At 48.0% G+C, this 13678-nt stretch overlaps 5 protein-coding genes across 5 annotated transcripts; 4 read left to right on the top strand and 1 right to left on the bottom strand.

The window, feature by feature from the left end:
- Positions 1 to 310: 310 nt before the first annotated feature.
- Positions 311 to 1418, top strand: BT62DRAFT_917551 (uncharacterized protein; the record flags this gene model as incomplete). Its single annotated transcript, XM_043184048.1, has 3 exons — positions 311 to 389; positions 737 to 789; positions 978 to 1418. The coding sequence occupies 3 exons, from the start codon at positions 311 to 313 to the stop codon at positions 1416 to 1418; spliced, it is 573 nt and encodes a 190-aa protein (XP_043043512.1).
- Positions 1419 to 2179: 761 nt separating this feature from the next.
- On the top strand, positions 2180 to 4400 carry BT62DRAFT_1002342 (aryl-alcohol-oxidase from pleurotus Eryingii; the record flags this gene model as incomplete). The annotated part of the gene is made up of 10 exons (XM_043176841.1): positions 2180 to 2282; positions 2342 to 2423; positions 2471 to 2625; positions 2684 to 2790; positions 2845 to 3049; positions 3096 to 3290; positions 3342 to 3742; positions 3797 to 3875; positions 3924 to 4255; positions 4311 to 4400. 10 exons carry the CDS (start codon positions 2180 to 2182, stop codon positions 4398 to 4400), a joined length of 1749 nt encoding a protein of 582 aa, XP_043043511.1.
- A 1755-nt stretch (positions 4401 to 6155) lies between these two features.
- BT62DRAFT_979028 (pyranose dehydrogenase) lies at positions 6156 to 8388 on the top strand (the record flags this gene model as incomplete). The annotated part of the gene is made up of 10 exons (XM_043189402.1): positions 6156 to 6261; positions 6311 to 6392; positions 6440 to 6597; positions 6651 to 6757; positions 6811 to 7015; positions 7064 to 7258; positions 7314 to 7720; positions 7779 to 7857; positions 7908 to 8239; positions 8302 to 8388. The coding sequence occupies 10 exons, from the start codon at positions 6156 to 6158 to the stop codon at positions 8386 to 8388; spliced, it is 1758 nt and encodes a 585-aa protein (XP_043043510.1).
- A 638-nt stretch (positions 8389 to 9026) lies between these two features.
- On the top strand, positions 9027 to 10149 carry BT62DRAFT_1002340 (uncharacterized protein; the record flags this gene model as incomplete). The annotated part of the gene is made up of 8 exons (XM_043176840.1): positions 9027 to 9062; positions 9114 to 9221; positions 9272 to 9352; positions 9402 to 9479; positions 9529 to 9623; positions 9676 to 9773; positions 9826 to 9863; positions 9916 to 10149. The coding sequence occupies 8 exons, from the start codon at positions 9027 to 9029 to the stop codon at positions 10147 to 10149; spliced, it is 768 nt and encodes a 255-aa protein (XP_043043509.1).
- A 698-nt stretch (positions 10150 to 10847) lies between these two features.
- On the bottom strand, positions 10848 to 13470 carry BT62DRAFT_963565 (aryl-alcohol oxidase precursor). Its single transcript, XM_043188693.1, has 10 exons — positions 13025 to 13470; positions 12896 to 12977; positions 12675 to 12835; positions 12517 to 12623; positions 12259 to 12463; positions 12012 to 12206; positions 11552 to 11952; positions 11421 to 11499; positions 11039 to 11370; positions 10848 to 10987 (listed from the first exon to the last, which is right to left on the bottom strand). The coding sequence occupies exons 1-10, from the start codon at positions 13134 to 13136 to the stop codon at positions 10904 to 10906; spliced, it is 1758 nt and encodes a 585-aa protein (XP_043043508.1). The 5' UTR covers positions 13137 to 13470; the 3' UTR covers positions 10848 to 10903.
- Positions 13471 to 13678: the final 208 nt, after the last annotated feature.

Raw genomic sequence — 13678 nt, 5'->3', positions numbered from 1 at the left:
TTCAATTCCAGTCTTTGGAATATCAAGTCAATTGTGATCCTTTTTTTCAGTGCTGATCCCAGAGTAGTGCAGCCAGCCTTCACAATATGTGGGTTCGTTTGAGGCATACATTCCTGCTTGCACACCTACAAAGTATCTGGCTTAGAATTGGCTCTATTACTATGATCACTTGCAACTTTGTACCATGTTTTCAATTAGAGCCACATTCATCCACACTTTGTCCCTCTCATACTAACCCATGGAAAATCATACAAGAAGGTATAAGGAGCATTCACCAGTACTAGTACTGTTCGCTCATCAATGAATTATCATGCTGCCACTCACATCACTGCTTATGATTACTTTTAGTACCATGGTTCTCTTGGTTTTGTGTCTGCCTGCTGGAGAAAGTAGTCTGAGTTAAAGACATTTCAACTCCAGGTGATTTTTGAGAGACAACTTTTCAGAAACCTGAAAAAAATTTAACAGTGATAAGAAAAACAGTTGGAAAAATGCTGCAGTGACTTCACAAGTTTGCAGGTAGTCGGCAATACCCGCAAAGGTAGTGACACAGCCACACAGCAATTCCTCCTGCGATGTCGCTTCCTTTTATGCTCGTATTGCCCTACATCCAAAATGAACTGCTAGGAGTACGGCGCACATCTCGAATTTACTGTACCTACACTGCAGCCCCGGCCTCGAATCCTTCTACAGATCCGTCGAATGATACTATCTCATGCATTCTACCCCACTTAAGTACCCGATATATTCGGCGTCGCGGTGACTGTTACGACGGATGATATAAAGAAGGTTTATCCTTCATCGGCAGAATTACTTTTAACGCGTTTAACACGTCTGCTTTCTTCCAGGACTCTTGCTACGATCCTAATGACAAAGAGGGTTTCAAAGAAATTAATATTGGTATCAAACCCTTTCTGACGATCAAGTACGCCATCTTGTTTAAATCATACTCTGACTTGCCTCAAGTTTTTTTTCAGTTGTGGAAGGAGTACAACGAGTTCGGTGCGAAGGAGAGTGCTCCAGGAGGAGGCTACTTCTACTCAGAAGAGGTATTTATCACTATATTTGGCGGTGATCGCTTCGCCCTGATTATTGGCCAAATCGGTCTAGCCAAAGATATGAAGACTACGTTTCGGGAAGCGGAAAGAAATGAACTAAAGGACTACAAAAGGAGGCCAATATTGAGTGAGTCGTCAGGAAGAAAAGACGAAAAAGGAAGAGAGGGACGAAAAGAAGGCATCGGAGTTAGGCCCTTTTGTTGGTGTCAAGTGTTATTCTCAGGCTCTTCAATTTTGGAAAGCAGCACAAAGAAGGGAACGGATCCGGAAGCTGGTCAAAAACCTGGAGCGCAAGTTTGGCATCTTCACAGTCTGCTACCGGCCTCAATGACACTGGTGTCATGTGAAGCCACCCGATAATTTGCCAACTCGAGGCCGAGCTTCTCCAAGCTATTGGATACGTTTATACATCCAAAGTAAAACATCACTTGGCTACCAGTCAGAGCTTCCTTGCCATCGGTCGATGTACATAGCTGAGTATTTCTCTAGGCAAACCTTGGTAAATGCCCATCTTTCGACGTACAATTTCCCGCTGAAGTAGAACGAGGCTTTTGATATCCGAGTCCTGTTTCTGCTGATAAGCCAATTTTGTCTGCTTGGCTTTCCAGGAAAGTGGTGGTCGTCTCCTGCGTCTGACAGTGATGACTTCGCAACCGGGCGCACCTGGGGTCTTTTGTTACAGCCTGGTGCCTACGGCCCCGTTCCTGACTAGATATCTCCTGGCCTGCGCTAACCATTGAGATGGCCGTTCTCTTTGCAATATGACTACTGCTACACATCATGGCCGGTGACGTGAGAGAAGTGAGTGGTCTTGTTCACAGAAAGGCTGTCAATTCTAATCTCGATACTTCTAGGCACGTATAATGCTCACGCCGTCTTGGTTCTTTAGACAGGAAACTTGTTTGCCTGGTTCTACAGACCGATCCATGTCAATGTCTACGTGATATCCACACAATGCCCGAGTTGGACATGTTATTATTCCTGGCCTCAATCGCGATTTATGGCGTGTCACGCCTCGGTCATTTATCCCTCTTACGGTGTTTTAGTGACACCATCGTGTTCAAGGCACACTATTCATCCCTATAAACCCACATGCATAGCACTCTGCCATTGCCTCCATAATGTTCTCATTCCTCTTACTGTTTCTTCCTCTATGCTCAGCTGCGATATACGAAAGAGCCGCAGATCTTCCTGCTCTATTCTTTGAGTATATTATTGTAGGAGGTGCATGTCATCTCGGAGCATGTCACAAGCTCGCTTTCGCTGATGCCCACCTCTCCAAGGCGGTACCGCAGGCAACGTCCTTGCCAATCGTTTGACCGAAGAGACCAATACGTCCGTGCTCGTTCTCGAAGCGGGGAGATCGTATGTCTTCTTTTCCTCTTTCAGTACATTCCTTTACCACGACATAGAACAGCGGGCGTCTTGAGTTCACAAATACCCTTCTTCTGCTTCTCGGGGTTGCCCTTGCTGAACTGGAACTTCACCACTACTCCCCAACCGGGCTTGAACAACCGGGAGTTTGGCTATGACAGGGGGTTTGGATTGGGCGGGTGCAGCGCTACTAGTAAGTCGAGAGAATGTTTTCTCATTTGCTTGTACTCACGGTTAGTGTCGTTTTGTAGACGTTATGACATACACACGGGGCTCGTCCGAAGACTATGATCGATATGCGAACGTCAGTGGGGACGATGGGTGGGGGTGGACTAAGATGCAGCCCTACTTTCGAAAGGTGGTGTACATCTCACTCCACTCACCAACCTATCTGATTCATTTCTGGATGTAGAACGAACGCTTCGTCGCCTCCGCGGATCGCCACAATACCACTGGCCAGTTTGACCCCGAGGTACACGGCTTCCACGGACTTAATTATGTGTCATTGGCTGAATACCCGAGCAATGTCGATGGACGTGTCATCCAAGTCACTGAAGAGCTCTCGGAAGAGTTTCCGTTCAATCTGGACTATAATTCTGGGTATCATTTGGGTATCGGTGAGTGAAGAGTAGTATGCTGTGCTCAAACTGACCCGCATGAAAGGCTGGCACCAGAAGACTATAGGGAATGGGACAAGAAGTAGCTCGGAGACGTCGTATCTCGCTCCCGAGTACATCGAAAGAGAGAATCTCCATGTGCTTGTGGATTCGCATGTGACCCGGATTTTAATGACAAACGGCTCGACTGATGACGACAAACCATATTTTGATGCTGTGGAATTCACACAGGATGCCGGAAGTATGCATGTTCTCTATTTCCAGTGTTAGACTCAGCTGATACAAGTCCCAGAAACAATGCATACTCTTTCAGCTCGGAAGGAGATCATCCTCTCTGCTGGAGTCATCGAGACTCCTCATATTCTGCTCAACTCGGGCATAGGGGATGCGGATGAGCTGTCTGCACTAGGCATCACTCCGACGGTGCATCTTCCCGATGTTGGTAAGAACCTGAGGGATCAAGTGAGTATGAGTCTCTCTTGGACTGTAAATGATGCACAGATGGCAGAGACCTTGTATTGGAGCAACGAGACTTTCCGTGAGGAGACATTGGCGCAGTGGCAGGTGAATCGAACAGGCTTTCTCGCTAACCCTCCCTCTAACCAATTGGGATTTTTGCGCATCTCAAATGATGTGATGGAGGAAGAAACCTGCGCCGGCAGTCAGACAGGACATTATGAGTTGATATTCGGTGTAGGCTTGCCTTTTATTTAACCATCGTCGCCATGCCTACTGATGATAAATCAGGGTGGGCTGGAGAGTCGCATTGTTCCAACAAGTGGGAGCTATTTTACGGCGTTGATTAACATCCTGTGCCCGCTGTCTCGTATGCCATCCTCGTTTTCTCTACTTACATCCTGCTGATCTAACTTAGATGGGAATATCACCATTAATGACGCCAATCCCCTCTCCCCACCGATCATTAACCCTAATGTCTTCTCGCATGTACAAGACATGGTACAGATGAAGTACGCCATTGGAGGTGCACAGAGGTTTGCCGCGGCGCCGGTATGGACGGACTACATCCTCGAGCTCTCTACGGATATCGACGATTTGGAAGGGAGCATTCGGGATCAGGCAAGGCCCACAGGACACACGGTCGGTACCGCGAGTATGTCCCCGCATAATGCACATTGGGGAGTCGTCGACCCGGATTTGAGGCTCAAGCTGGCGACGGGGGTGAGGGTTGTAGATGCGTCGGTTTTGGTGGGTTTTTCGTTTTGTTCGTGGTGTTTCTGGGGTGTTAATATGTGACTTTTAGCCGTACATACCAGCTGGGCACCCTCAAGCAGCGGTGTATGCAGTTGCGGAAAGGGCAGCGGATTTGATCAAAGGAAGGGAATTCGCTTAGATGGCAGCTGCTTCGCAAGTAAAGCTTATGATATCTTTTTCTGAGTTAATTAAAAGTGACGCAAGTTCCCTTGGTGGCACGTTAACCGTGTGTATTGGTTTGTGAACATGTACCGAATAGCGGGATCCACCATCCGATGGATACCACTAGTAGTACTGGAGAGCATATTTGTGAAGGCAGGATCGTCCAGATTGTGAAGAGTGAGATTTGATGCTCTGAGTCTTGGACCTTATGACAGCTTAGCGTGAATGTTACAACGTAAAGCTGCCTTCGTGTCTACTAGTGCGTGATCATGGCTGTGATGCGTTATGAATCACTGATGCACGATACTTGGCCGGGAGTCAGATTGAATTGAAACTAACGGACAGGGTGGAAACGGTTCAACCGGGGCGCCTAGGGCAGTTTCGTTGTGGGCGTCAGTGTCAGTGGGTGATAATTTCCAACTCCCAAGCCACGTGCACTACCTTTTTTTTTTTCTTGGTGGGGGCTATTGCAGAGGCGGTCTAGCGACACAGTCGCTTCCAACGTGCAGCCAAAGGGGTCTCCAAGAATTTAAGCCCGGGGAACGGACCAGGTAGGAATGGATTTTTACGCACGAACGGCACCTCTGCCGAACAGTGTGGGGCTCAACACTTTGTAATACCCACTAAACCTCCCATTGGTTTGACGGGGGATCGAACTTGCGCGGTGACGCAACCCAGGACCTGGTTTACCCAGAGGCCAGAACCACATGGCCCATCACGTGCACTACTGTTGCCGCGAACTGCCGTGCGAGTCTTAATCTGAACTTGATCATTCACTCCACTCAGTAGCTCTGAGGGCTGCGGTATTGACCGATTCTACAAAAAAGCCTTAGCAGGTTTTCTCCACGGCCTTATTACAAGATCATTTTATCATTGTTTCACTCTTCATCCCTCATTTTCTGACTGCGGATCTCCGAGACGACCGTGGTGCTTCGACCACGCTGCACTTGGGTGCATCAATTAGCTGAGAAATCGGCGAGGTAATGGCACACTTCGCAGTAACCTCGGAAATGATGCGTGATTTCTATCGAATTCTTGTGCGAGTCTCGCCAGTTAGGGACCGAGAGGCAAGGATACTTACGATAGCAAACGGTAATTATATCGTATTTGCTTTAGTCCTTTTCTCACTATGCAATTGATCCCAGGATACAATTAAATAGATATTCAGGCCTGAGGCCTCAGACCTCAGCGCTGGTGCTGTAGACTAAGTGTACACCCGGCATGATGGATTACTTTTCATTTCAGCTGTCCTTTGAAACGACTAGATGGTCAAAGCTTCGACTATGATGTTATTGCAATTTTTGATAGATTCGATGGCCGGTACATGACAGTGCCCGATATCAGTTCGTTAGACGGCGATATACGGTCATGAAAAGAGGACCAGTCTATCGGAGGCAGCAGAAATATTCTTCACCCTCGCCTTTTGCACGGTCCTGTCGTCTTTCCGTGGTCAAAAGAACCCTTCGCTCTATGGTTGTATCAGACCTTCTAGATCATCATTCCCCTGCATCCTAGTGGTGTCCCTCCAATAAGATATCCAGCCGATATCGAGGTTTCATCTACTCTGGAATGGCATACCACTCGTGGGAAGGATCTCTCTACTCTTGTCTTGTCTCTTTTGGCACTTGACATCCTGATGCCCGTTCAAGACCGCCTTTCTCAATATCATCCTCTAGGCCATCTATTCATTCTTAAGTTACACATACACGGAGGTATTTCCCCACCCCACATAATGCTTTCGCCCTTTCTTCTTCTCCTACCTGCTTTATGCTCAGCCGCGGTATATGACAAGGTCACAGACCTTCCCACTCTAGACTTCGACTATATCATCGTTGGAGGTACACGCGGCTCTAGTGTCTCTCTCCGTCATCACTGACTCCCTCTGAGGCGGCACTGCAGGAAATGTCCTCGCCAACCGTTTGACCGAAGAACCGGATACATCCGTGCTAGTCCTCGAAGCAGGGCAGTCGTAGGTGTACCTATCTTCTCTTTGATTCGAGCTTACCGTCGACCCAGGACTGCGGACATCCTGGTTACGCAAGTGCCATTCTTTTGCACGCTCACGCTCAATACGCCTTTGGACTGGAACTTCACCACGACGTCCCAGCCTGGCCTGAATGGACGGGCTCTTCCGTTCCCAAGGGGTTTTGGTTTGGGCGGGACTAGCGCAATCAGTGAGTTCGACTGAATCGCTTTATCATGATCTCCGATTTTCAATGTTAACTAGATTTTATGGCATACACTCGCGGTTCGTCTGAGGACTACGATCGATATGCAAGCATCAGCGGTGATCTCGGGTGGGGATGGGACGAAATGCAACAGTATATTCGGAAGGTTCATTCACTATCATCAAAGTCCGGAAAGAAAATGACCTTGAATTGGTCTAGAACGAGCGCTTTGTAGCGCCTGCGGATCATCACAATATCACTGGTGAATATAATCCAGCAGTACACAGTTTCAATGGTATAAACTCGGTCACACTCCCTGGATATCCCCGAGCTATCGATGGCCGGGTTATCCAAACCACTAAGGAGTTTCCAGACGAGTTCCCGTTCAACCTGGATTTCAATTCAGGGTATCATTTAGGCATCGGTGAGTGCGCCATTGGAGCTGTAGACCGGTTTGGTTGATGAATGACAGGATGGGAACAAACGACTGTAGGGAACGGGACAAGGAGCAGCTCGGAGACATCGTATCTTGGTCCTGAATATATTGGGCGCGAGAACTTGCATGTACTCGTGAATTCTTATGTCACGCGGATTCTTCAAGTGAATAGCTCAGATTCGAACGATCACCCGCGCTTTGGTACAGTCGAGTTCACCCAGGACGCGGGAGGTACGGAGCTGGTCCTGTGTTGCGTCTTTTTAGGTTAAGAATGTTATGTTTGCAGAAACCATTCACGTCCTTTCGCCTCCCAGCCTCAGGGAAATAATACTTTCAGCTGGTACCATAGGGACGCCCCATATCCTACTCAACTCTGGCGTTGGCGATGACGCCGAGCTCGCCGCAATGGGCATAAACTCGACGGTTCATCTACCCGATGTCGGGAAAAATTTAACGGACCACCCGAGTTTGAGTCTTTTCTGGACTGTCAATGCCACCAACACAACAGAGGACGTGTATTGGAGGAACGAGACGTTCCAAGCGGAAGCTCTTGGGGAGTGGCAAGCCAATCGGACCGGGTATATTGCGAACATCGCGTTGAACCATCTAGGATACCTTCGTCTTGGGGAACGTGTTTTAAAAGACGAGCCTTGTGCTGGTAACCAGACAGCACATTACGAGTTGATCTTCTCCGTAAGTCGAGGACATCATGGACGCGTACACAAGTCACTAAATGCGTACAAACTCTCAGGGAGGTATTTTCGGAGAGGCCATTCCAGCAACTGGCAGCTATCTTACCATAGCTGTTGTTGCGTTATGCCCACTTTCACGTGCGTCCTCTTTCTCTTTCAATTCCCTTACTTTAACATTCGACTGGTAGGCGGAAATATTACCATCAGCGGTACCAATCCCCTCGACTCGCCTCTCATCAACCCCAACTATCTTTCGCACCCTCAGGATATGGAGATACTGCAACATGCCGTAGAGCGTGCGCAGAGATTCGTCGCAGCACCGGTATGGGAGGACTACATCATTGCGCTCACCACCAATATCACGGATTTGGAGGGGACTATTAGAGATATAGCCGTACCGACGGATCATCCTGTTGGCACGGCGAGTATGTCCCCAGTCGGGGCAGATTGGGGAGTTGTGGACCCAGATTTGAGACTCAAGCGGGCTGTAGGGGTGAGGATCGTGGATGCATCTGTCTTGGTGAGTCTTTCCCCGCACCCCCGTCAGTCATTTAATTAATTCCTTTCGGTTTGATTATATAGCCTTTTATTCCTGCTGCACATACCCAAGCGGCAGTCTATGCTTTTGCGGAGAGGGCGGCTGACTTGATAAAAGAGGCCGAACAATGAAGGCAAAAGATCTACACACGGCGGTAGGTAGGTAAGTAGTACAAATTCACGAATCCGAGTAGATCTAGAATTTTTTCAATGTGTACCAATGTAAATCTTGATGACGAGGTCGACGTCACTGTATTTACTAATATCCGTGCCCTAATTTCTTGAATTAGGTTGAAATTGATAAAGATACTGGTAGGTTGTCCAGAGATAAAGCTATGGCAGCAAGCAGACATCGAATAGTTGAAAACCTGTATTTGTCTCAGAATTTGGGCGATTTCCAACGGTGATAAGGCAGACAGGGGGTGGCACGGTCGTTTGTGGGTGGTTGTGAGAGAAAATTCGAAAGCCACATGCGCCAACGATCCGTGTATCCTATGTCACCACCATCATAACCTTGTCTTGCCACCCAATCTGAAAACCCTACAAAATGCTGCCTTCCGAAGGAGATACAGCTGCTCCCTCTGATGCTGAAGCACCAACTGAGGATCTCAAACATGAAAGGGACAAATCCAGGACCCAGCATTTAGTGACTCTGAAAAAGCTGCGGAGAAAAGTCGGTGTGGAAAGAGACAATGATGCCTTGCGTAGAGAGAATAAAAGTATGGCGGTACTGAGACGAGCGTCGGCAGTAACGGCACATAAGAGTCAAAATGAAGCTAGAGCGAGGTCAAACTGAGGAAGACCAGGTAAAGAATCCTCAATTCAGGTAGCTAGGGAGTTACTGAAAACGTTTTCAGGAAGCGACAGAACTAGAGATCCATGCGACTGAGCCCCAAAGAGATTACATCGTCTCTTCGGAACCAATGAAGACAAGTACCCAAGAAGAAGCAGCCTTCAGGAGTGAGGTTAACGGCAAAAACTATTCACTTCTCCCTTACTAATTGACTTGGCATAGGACGAGTTCGATCCAAGTGATCTGCAGAATGCTGATGATGGTTTACTTAACGATGGATCTAGATCGGAGAAGCCTAAAATCGTATGTGCTTATTGGGTTCTAATAACCCGTTCTGATGACATACTAACAGGCATCGGTACCAGCAAGCAGCTCGCACCTATCTGAGGTTGCTAGAGGGAAGATGAAAGCGGTACGGCGGCCGTTGAATGTACGTTTGAAGCGTCCCTTTGAAGGCTTTCCCTGACATCTACATGAAGGACAACTACCTTGCACAGATCAAATCTACCCATCTTAAGGGTGCCAAATGGTACACAATTACCCCGTCTCCGCCAACTGGATTCTCAGTGTTTTAGTAGTAAACATTTACGGAGGCAGCTCCATGCAATTTAAGCAGAAACTCATAGCCTGATGCAAACAAAGCAAAAGGAGAGGGAAAAGATCAAGACTCGTGTGCCATTAGCCGTTACTGCTAAGGATGTGATCGAGGCGTTTTGCAATGGCGGTGAGGTAATGGGCATGCTTCCCGTCTTCAAAGATATAATTACTGATTCTAGACACAGCATATCAACATCGTGCGAATGGATTGTATGGGGTATGACCATGCGTTTGTGAGGGATATGCAGAAGAAGCTGTCTTAATGGCAGTCGAAGTCGAAGAATACGGGAAAGAAGAATTCGACATCAGCAGGCAATAAGAAGCCATCATCGAAGCCTGATGGTGATGATAAGGAGGATACATCTCCTGCTGCTCTTCCTCGTCGAACTACGAGGCGGAGGAAGAGTTCCGTACGTTCCCGGCAGCTTGCGGGCAAGGAGCAGGATGAGAGTGAGGAGATAGAGTCAGAGGAAGATAATTCTAATGCCAATTCTAATTATTGACACCAGCCATTCTTGCAAATAACATTTATTTCTGGTACTATTATTTTCACAAATTTCTACTCCAGCATGAATCACGTGCTCTACAAAACATGGTGATAACTGAATCAGTATCACATTTTGAGAAGGTATAAGTATTGTCAGAAGAATATGAGTAAGAGTCTATGAATGATGGTGAGTAGTATAGTAAAGGACATGATAACAGTATACATACCTCAGTCAGGCACAGCATAGGTTGACTGAAGTATATGGGTATCTATGGCCAGGCTATATAGGTGATTGGGTAACGACAGGAGGTGTGTATATATGGTAAGTAGGAATAAGTGATAATCAAAAGAGAGCGGGTGACGATCGAAAAGGTAAGATATAGGTATACGCACGGATATCTGCCAACAATAAGGACCATCGTTTGGGAATGCATATGCCCAGTCCTGCAAGCGCTTTCGATACCAAGCTGTCAAACATTTCTGACCCATTGTCGAATGATCTTGATGAGCTAACACTTAGTCTTGGACTCAGATTTCGAGTGTTATAATCTAGGTACATAACCTTCTTCTCCTTGCATGAGTAATTCTGATCACCAATCGAGAAGAGCCAATCAAAGATCTCCTGGCACTTGTCCGGCTTCGACTTTGTGCCTCTTCGTGGGCCATATGCATCCAAAATCTTCGGGAAAGAAGGAGAAGGAGTGACCTCTTGTTGGCTGTCGACATTATTGAAAAGTATATCTTAGGACAAGTAAAAATTTCATTTGGCGTCAACGCGACTCTTTGATCAAATCCGCCGCCCTCTCTGCAACAGCATACACAGCCGCCTGAGAATGCCCCGCTGGTATGTACGGCTGCGAAGACAATAAATCAGTATCGGTCCCACAAAACCAGCCTCAACTCACCAAAACAGACGCATCAACAACCCTCACACCTGCCACCTTCTTGAGTTTCAAATCTGGGTTTACGACTCCCCAGTCCGCATCGCACGCAGACATACTTGCCGTACTAACAGGATGATAAGTCGTCCCCGCCCCATTCCGTATGCTTTCCTCCAGATCAGTAATATTCGTCGATATCCCAAGGACGTAGTCATCCCACACGGGCGCAGTGAGGAATTGTTGCGCACCAGCGATGGCGTGCTGCATGATGGTCATATCCTGTGGGTGTGAAAAGAAGTTGGGGTTGATAAGTGGGGGTGAGAGGGGGTCGGTGCCGTTGATAGTGATATTCCCGCCTGGAAAAAAAGTCGGAAAGGAAAGAAAGGGAAGGAGGAGATGGACATACGAGAGAGCGGGCAGATTACTATTACACCTATCCTGAGATAGCTCCCCGTTGCTGGGATGGTGCCGGAACCAATCCCACCCTAATGGTATACAATCAGGACATGAAACCCATGGAAGGAACCACAGACCTACCGAAAAAATCAACTCGTATTGCCCCGTCTTCTCTCCTGCACATGGCTCCTCTTCCAATACCCCCTCTTCCACCCTGAAAAATCCCAAGTGATTAGAACTTGTGCTTGCGATGTAGCCCGTCCGATTAGCTTGCCACTCCGCCAGTGCCTCGGCTTGAAATGTGGCATTCCGCCAATAGACATCCTCGATCGTGTTTGTATCATTGACGAACCAGGCAACACCCCATTGAGGGTGGTCAGTGAGGTTCTTTCCAACGTCAGGGAGATGCACGGAAGGCGTAACGCCCACCGCGGTGAGTTCGTCAGCGTCTCCGATGCCAGAGTTGAGCAGGATGTGGGGTGTTCCAACTGATCCAGCTGAGAGAATGATTTCCTTGAGAGGAGAAAGGGTGTGGATCGTCGCTGGGATCAAGGAGATCATTACCTCACCCTGACAATCATAGGATATCAGTGGCTCTTACCTCCAGCATCCTGTGTGAACTCCACAGTGTCGAACAGTGGCTCATCGCCAAGAGTCGATTCGTTCGCCGCTAGAATCCGCGTTACATATGTATGAATAAGAACGTGCAAATTCTTCCTGCTGATATATTCAGGACCAAGGTACGAAGTCTCCGAACTGCTCCTCGTTCCATTCCCAGTAGTTGTTTGCTCCCATCCTTACAATCACATATCAGGCAAAATGACGTTCACCTAAAACATAGGGCTCACCAATACCCAATGGATACCCTGAATTATAATCCAAATTGAACGGAAACTCATCCGGCAGCTCCTGCGTAGCTTGAATGACGCGTCCATCGATCGTACGGGGGTATCCGGGGAGAGACACGGAATTGACACCGTCGAAACTATGCACCGCGGGGTTGAACTCGCCTGTTGTATTGTGATGATCAGCGGGAGGGACGAATCGCTCGTTCTACAGCCGGTCAGTCAGAAGAGGCCTTCAGAGTCTTGCGAGTTCAATACAACCTTTCGAATGTAGGGCTGCAGCTCATCCCACCCCCATCCCTCGTCCCCGGTGACATGCGCATACCGATCGTAGTCCTCTGACGATCCACGGGTGTAAGTCATATAATCTACGCTCGCGATCATGAACAACGAAGAATGCGTAACTGTTTGACACCTACTAACGGCACTGCTCCCTCCTAGCCCGAACCCCCTCGGGTACGGAATGGCTCGTCCATTGAACCCCGGCTGAGGCGTCGTGGTGAAGTTCCAGTCGAGGGGCGTGTTGGGCGTTGCTTGCGGGCAGAAGAAGGGAACTTGTGAGACTAGGACGTCAGCAGTCCTATATAATATAGATGAGAGGATTTCAGGAATGTGGATGGGAAGAGAGTCAGCGACGCACGATTGCCCTGCTTCAAGGACGAGCACTGATGTATTTTCCTGCTCAGTCAATCGATTAGCAAGAACATTTCCTGCTGTGCCGCCTTTCCATAAATTAGACAGTGAGAGATGGTATGAGCACTACGCGTACCTCCCACGATGATATAGTCAAAATCGAGGATCGGGAGGTCCGCTGCGCTCTCATATATCGCAGCCGAGCATATCACAGGAAGAAGCACCCCCAAAAGTTTGGGAGAAAACATGGGGGGATGGAGAGCAAGCAGTTACATGCTCTTTATAAATCCAAAATGCTACAATGAATAGGTACTGGAAGGAAAGAGTCTAGCCGTTTTCTCCAATTTACGCCGTGATTAAGACACATGTTTGCAGATGAAACCCGGATTTGGGTGGGTAGCTCGTCAGAGAGACGATCACGGCGGATCGGGTTTAGTGTCACGTAAGATGAAATGCGGCCGAAGACGTCGAAAATGGAGTGCACAGACGAACGTGTTGTACTAAGCATGACTGTTGTACTTACCAGCAAAAGATGGCAACTAACAGCCTTTGTCTCAGACTCTGCAGCCCAGGAGATGACAGTCGGTTGCGGTTGCCGAGCTCTAAGCCAAGGCTCCGTTTTCGGATTATAGATCTATTTTTAGTACTTTCTCTGATATAGCAGTAATCGAAAACTTGTGTGAGACAGCTCGGCAACCGTAATCATAGTCAGCGCCGTCAAGCTCTCTGATAGCTGCTTCTTTTGTGGTGGTCATTGGGTAGATTTGGTGATGTGACATTTTGCCTCATG

The sequence above is a fragment of the Guyanagaster necrorhizus genome (assembly GCF_019112545.1).
Source record: "Guyanagaster necrorhizus MCA 3950 unplaced genomic scaffold BT62scaffold_5, whole genome shotgun sequence".
Taxonomy (NCBI): Eukaryota; Fungi; Basidiomycota; class Agaricomycetes; order Agaricales; family Physalacriaceae; genus Guyanagaster; species Guyanagaster necrorhizus.
The sequence above is the reverse complement of the archived record's forward strand: the minus strand, read 5'-3'. Positions and strand labels throughout refer to the sequence as shown.

Excerpts from the sequence above, each read along its gene's own strand:
- BT62DRAFT_963565 (XM_043188693.1), bottom strand. The coding sequence starts at position 13,136 with ATGTTTTCTCCCAAACTTTTGGGGGTGCTTCTTCCTGTGATATGCTCG. Across the intron at positions 11,953-12,011 it reads GTTCACACAGGATGCTGGAG|CGACGATCCACACCCTTTCT; the intron begins GTAAGAGCCACT and ends CCTTGATCCCAG. Across the intron at positions 11,500-11,551 it reads AATACGAGTTGATTTTTTCG|GGTGGGATTGGTTCCGGCAC; the intron begins GTAGGTCTGTGG and ends GTATACCATTAG.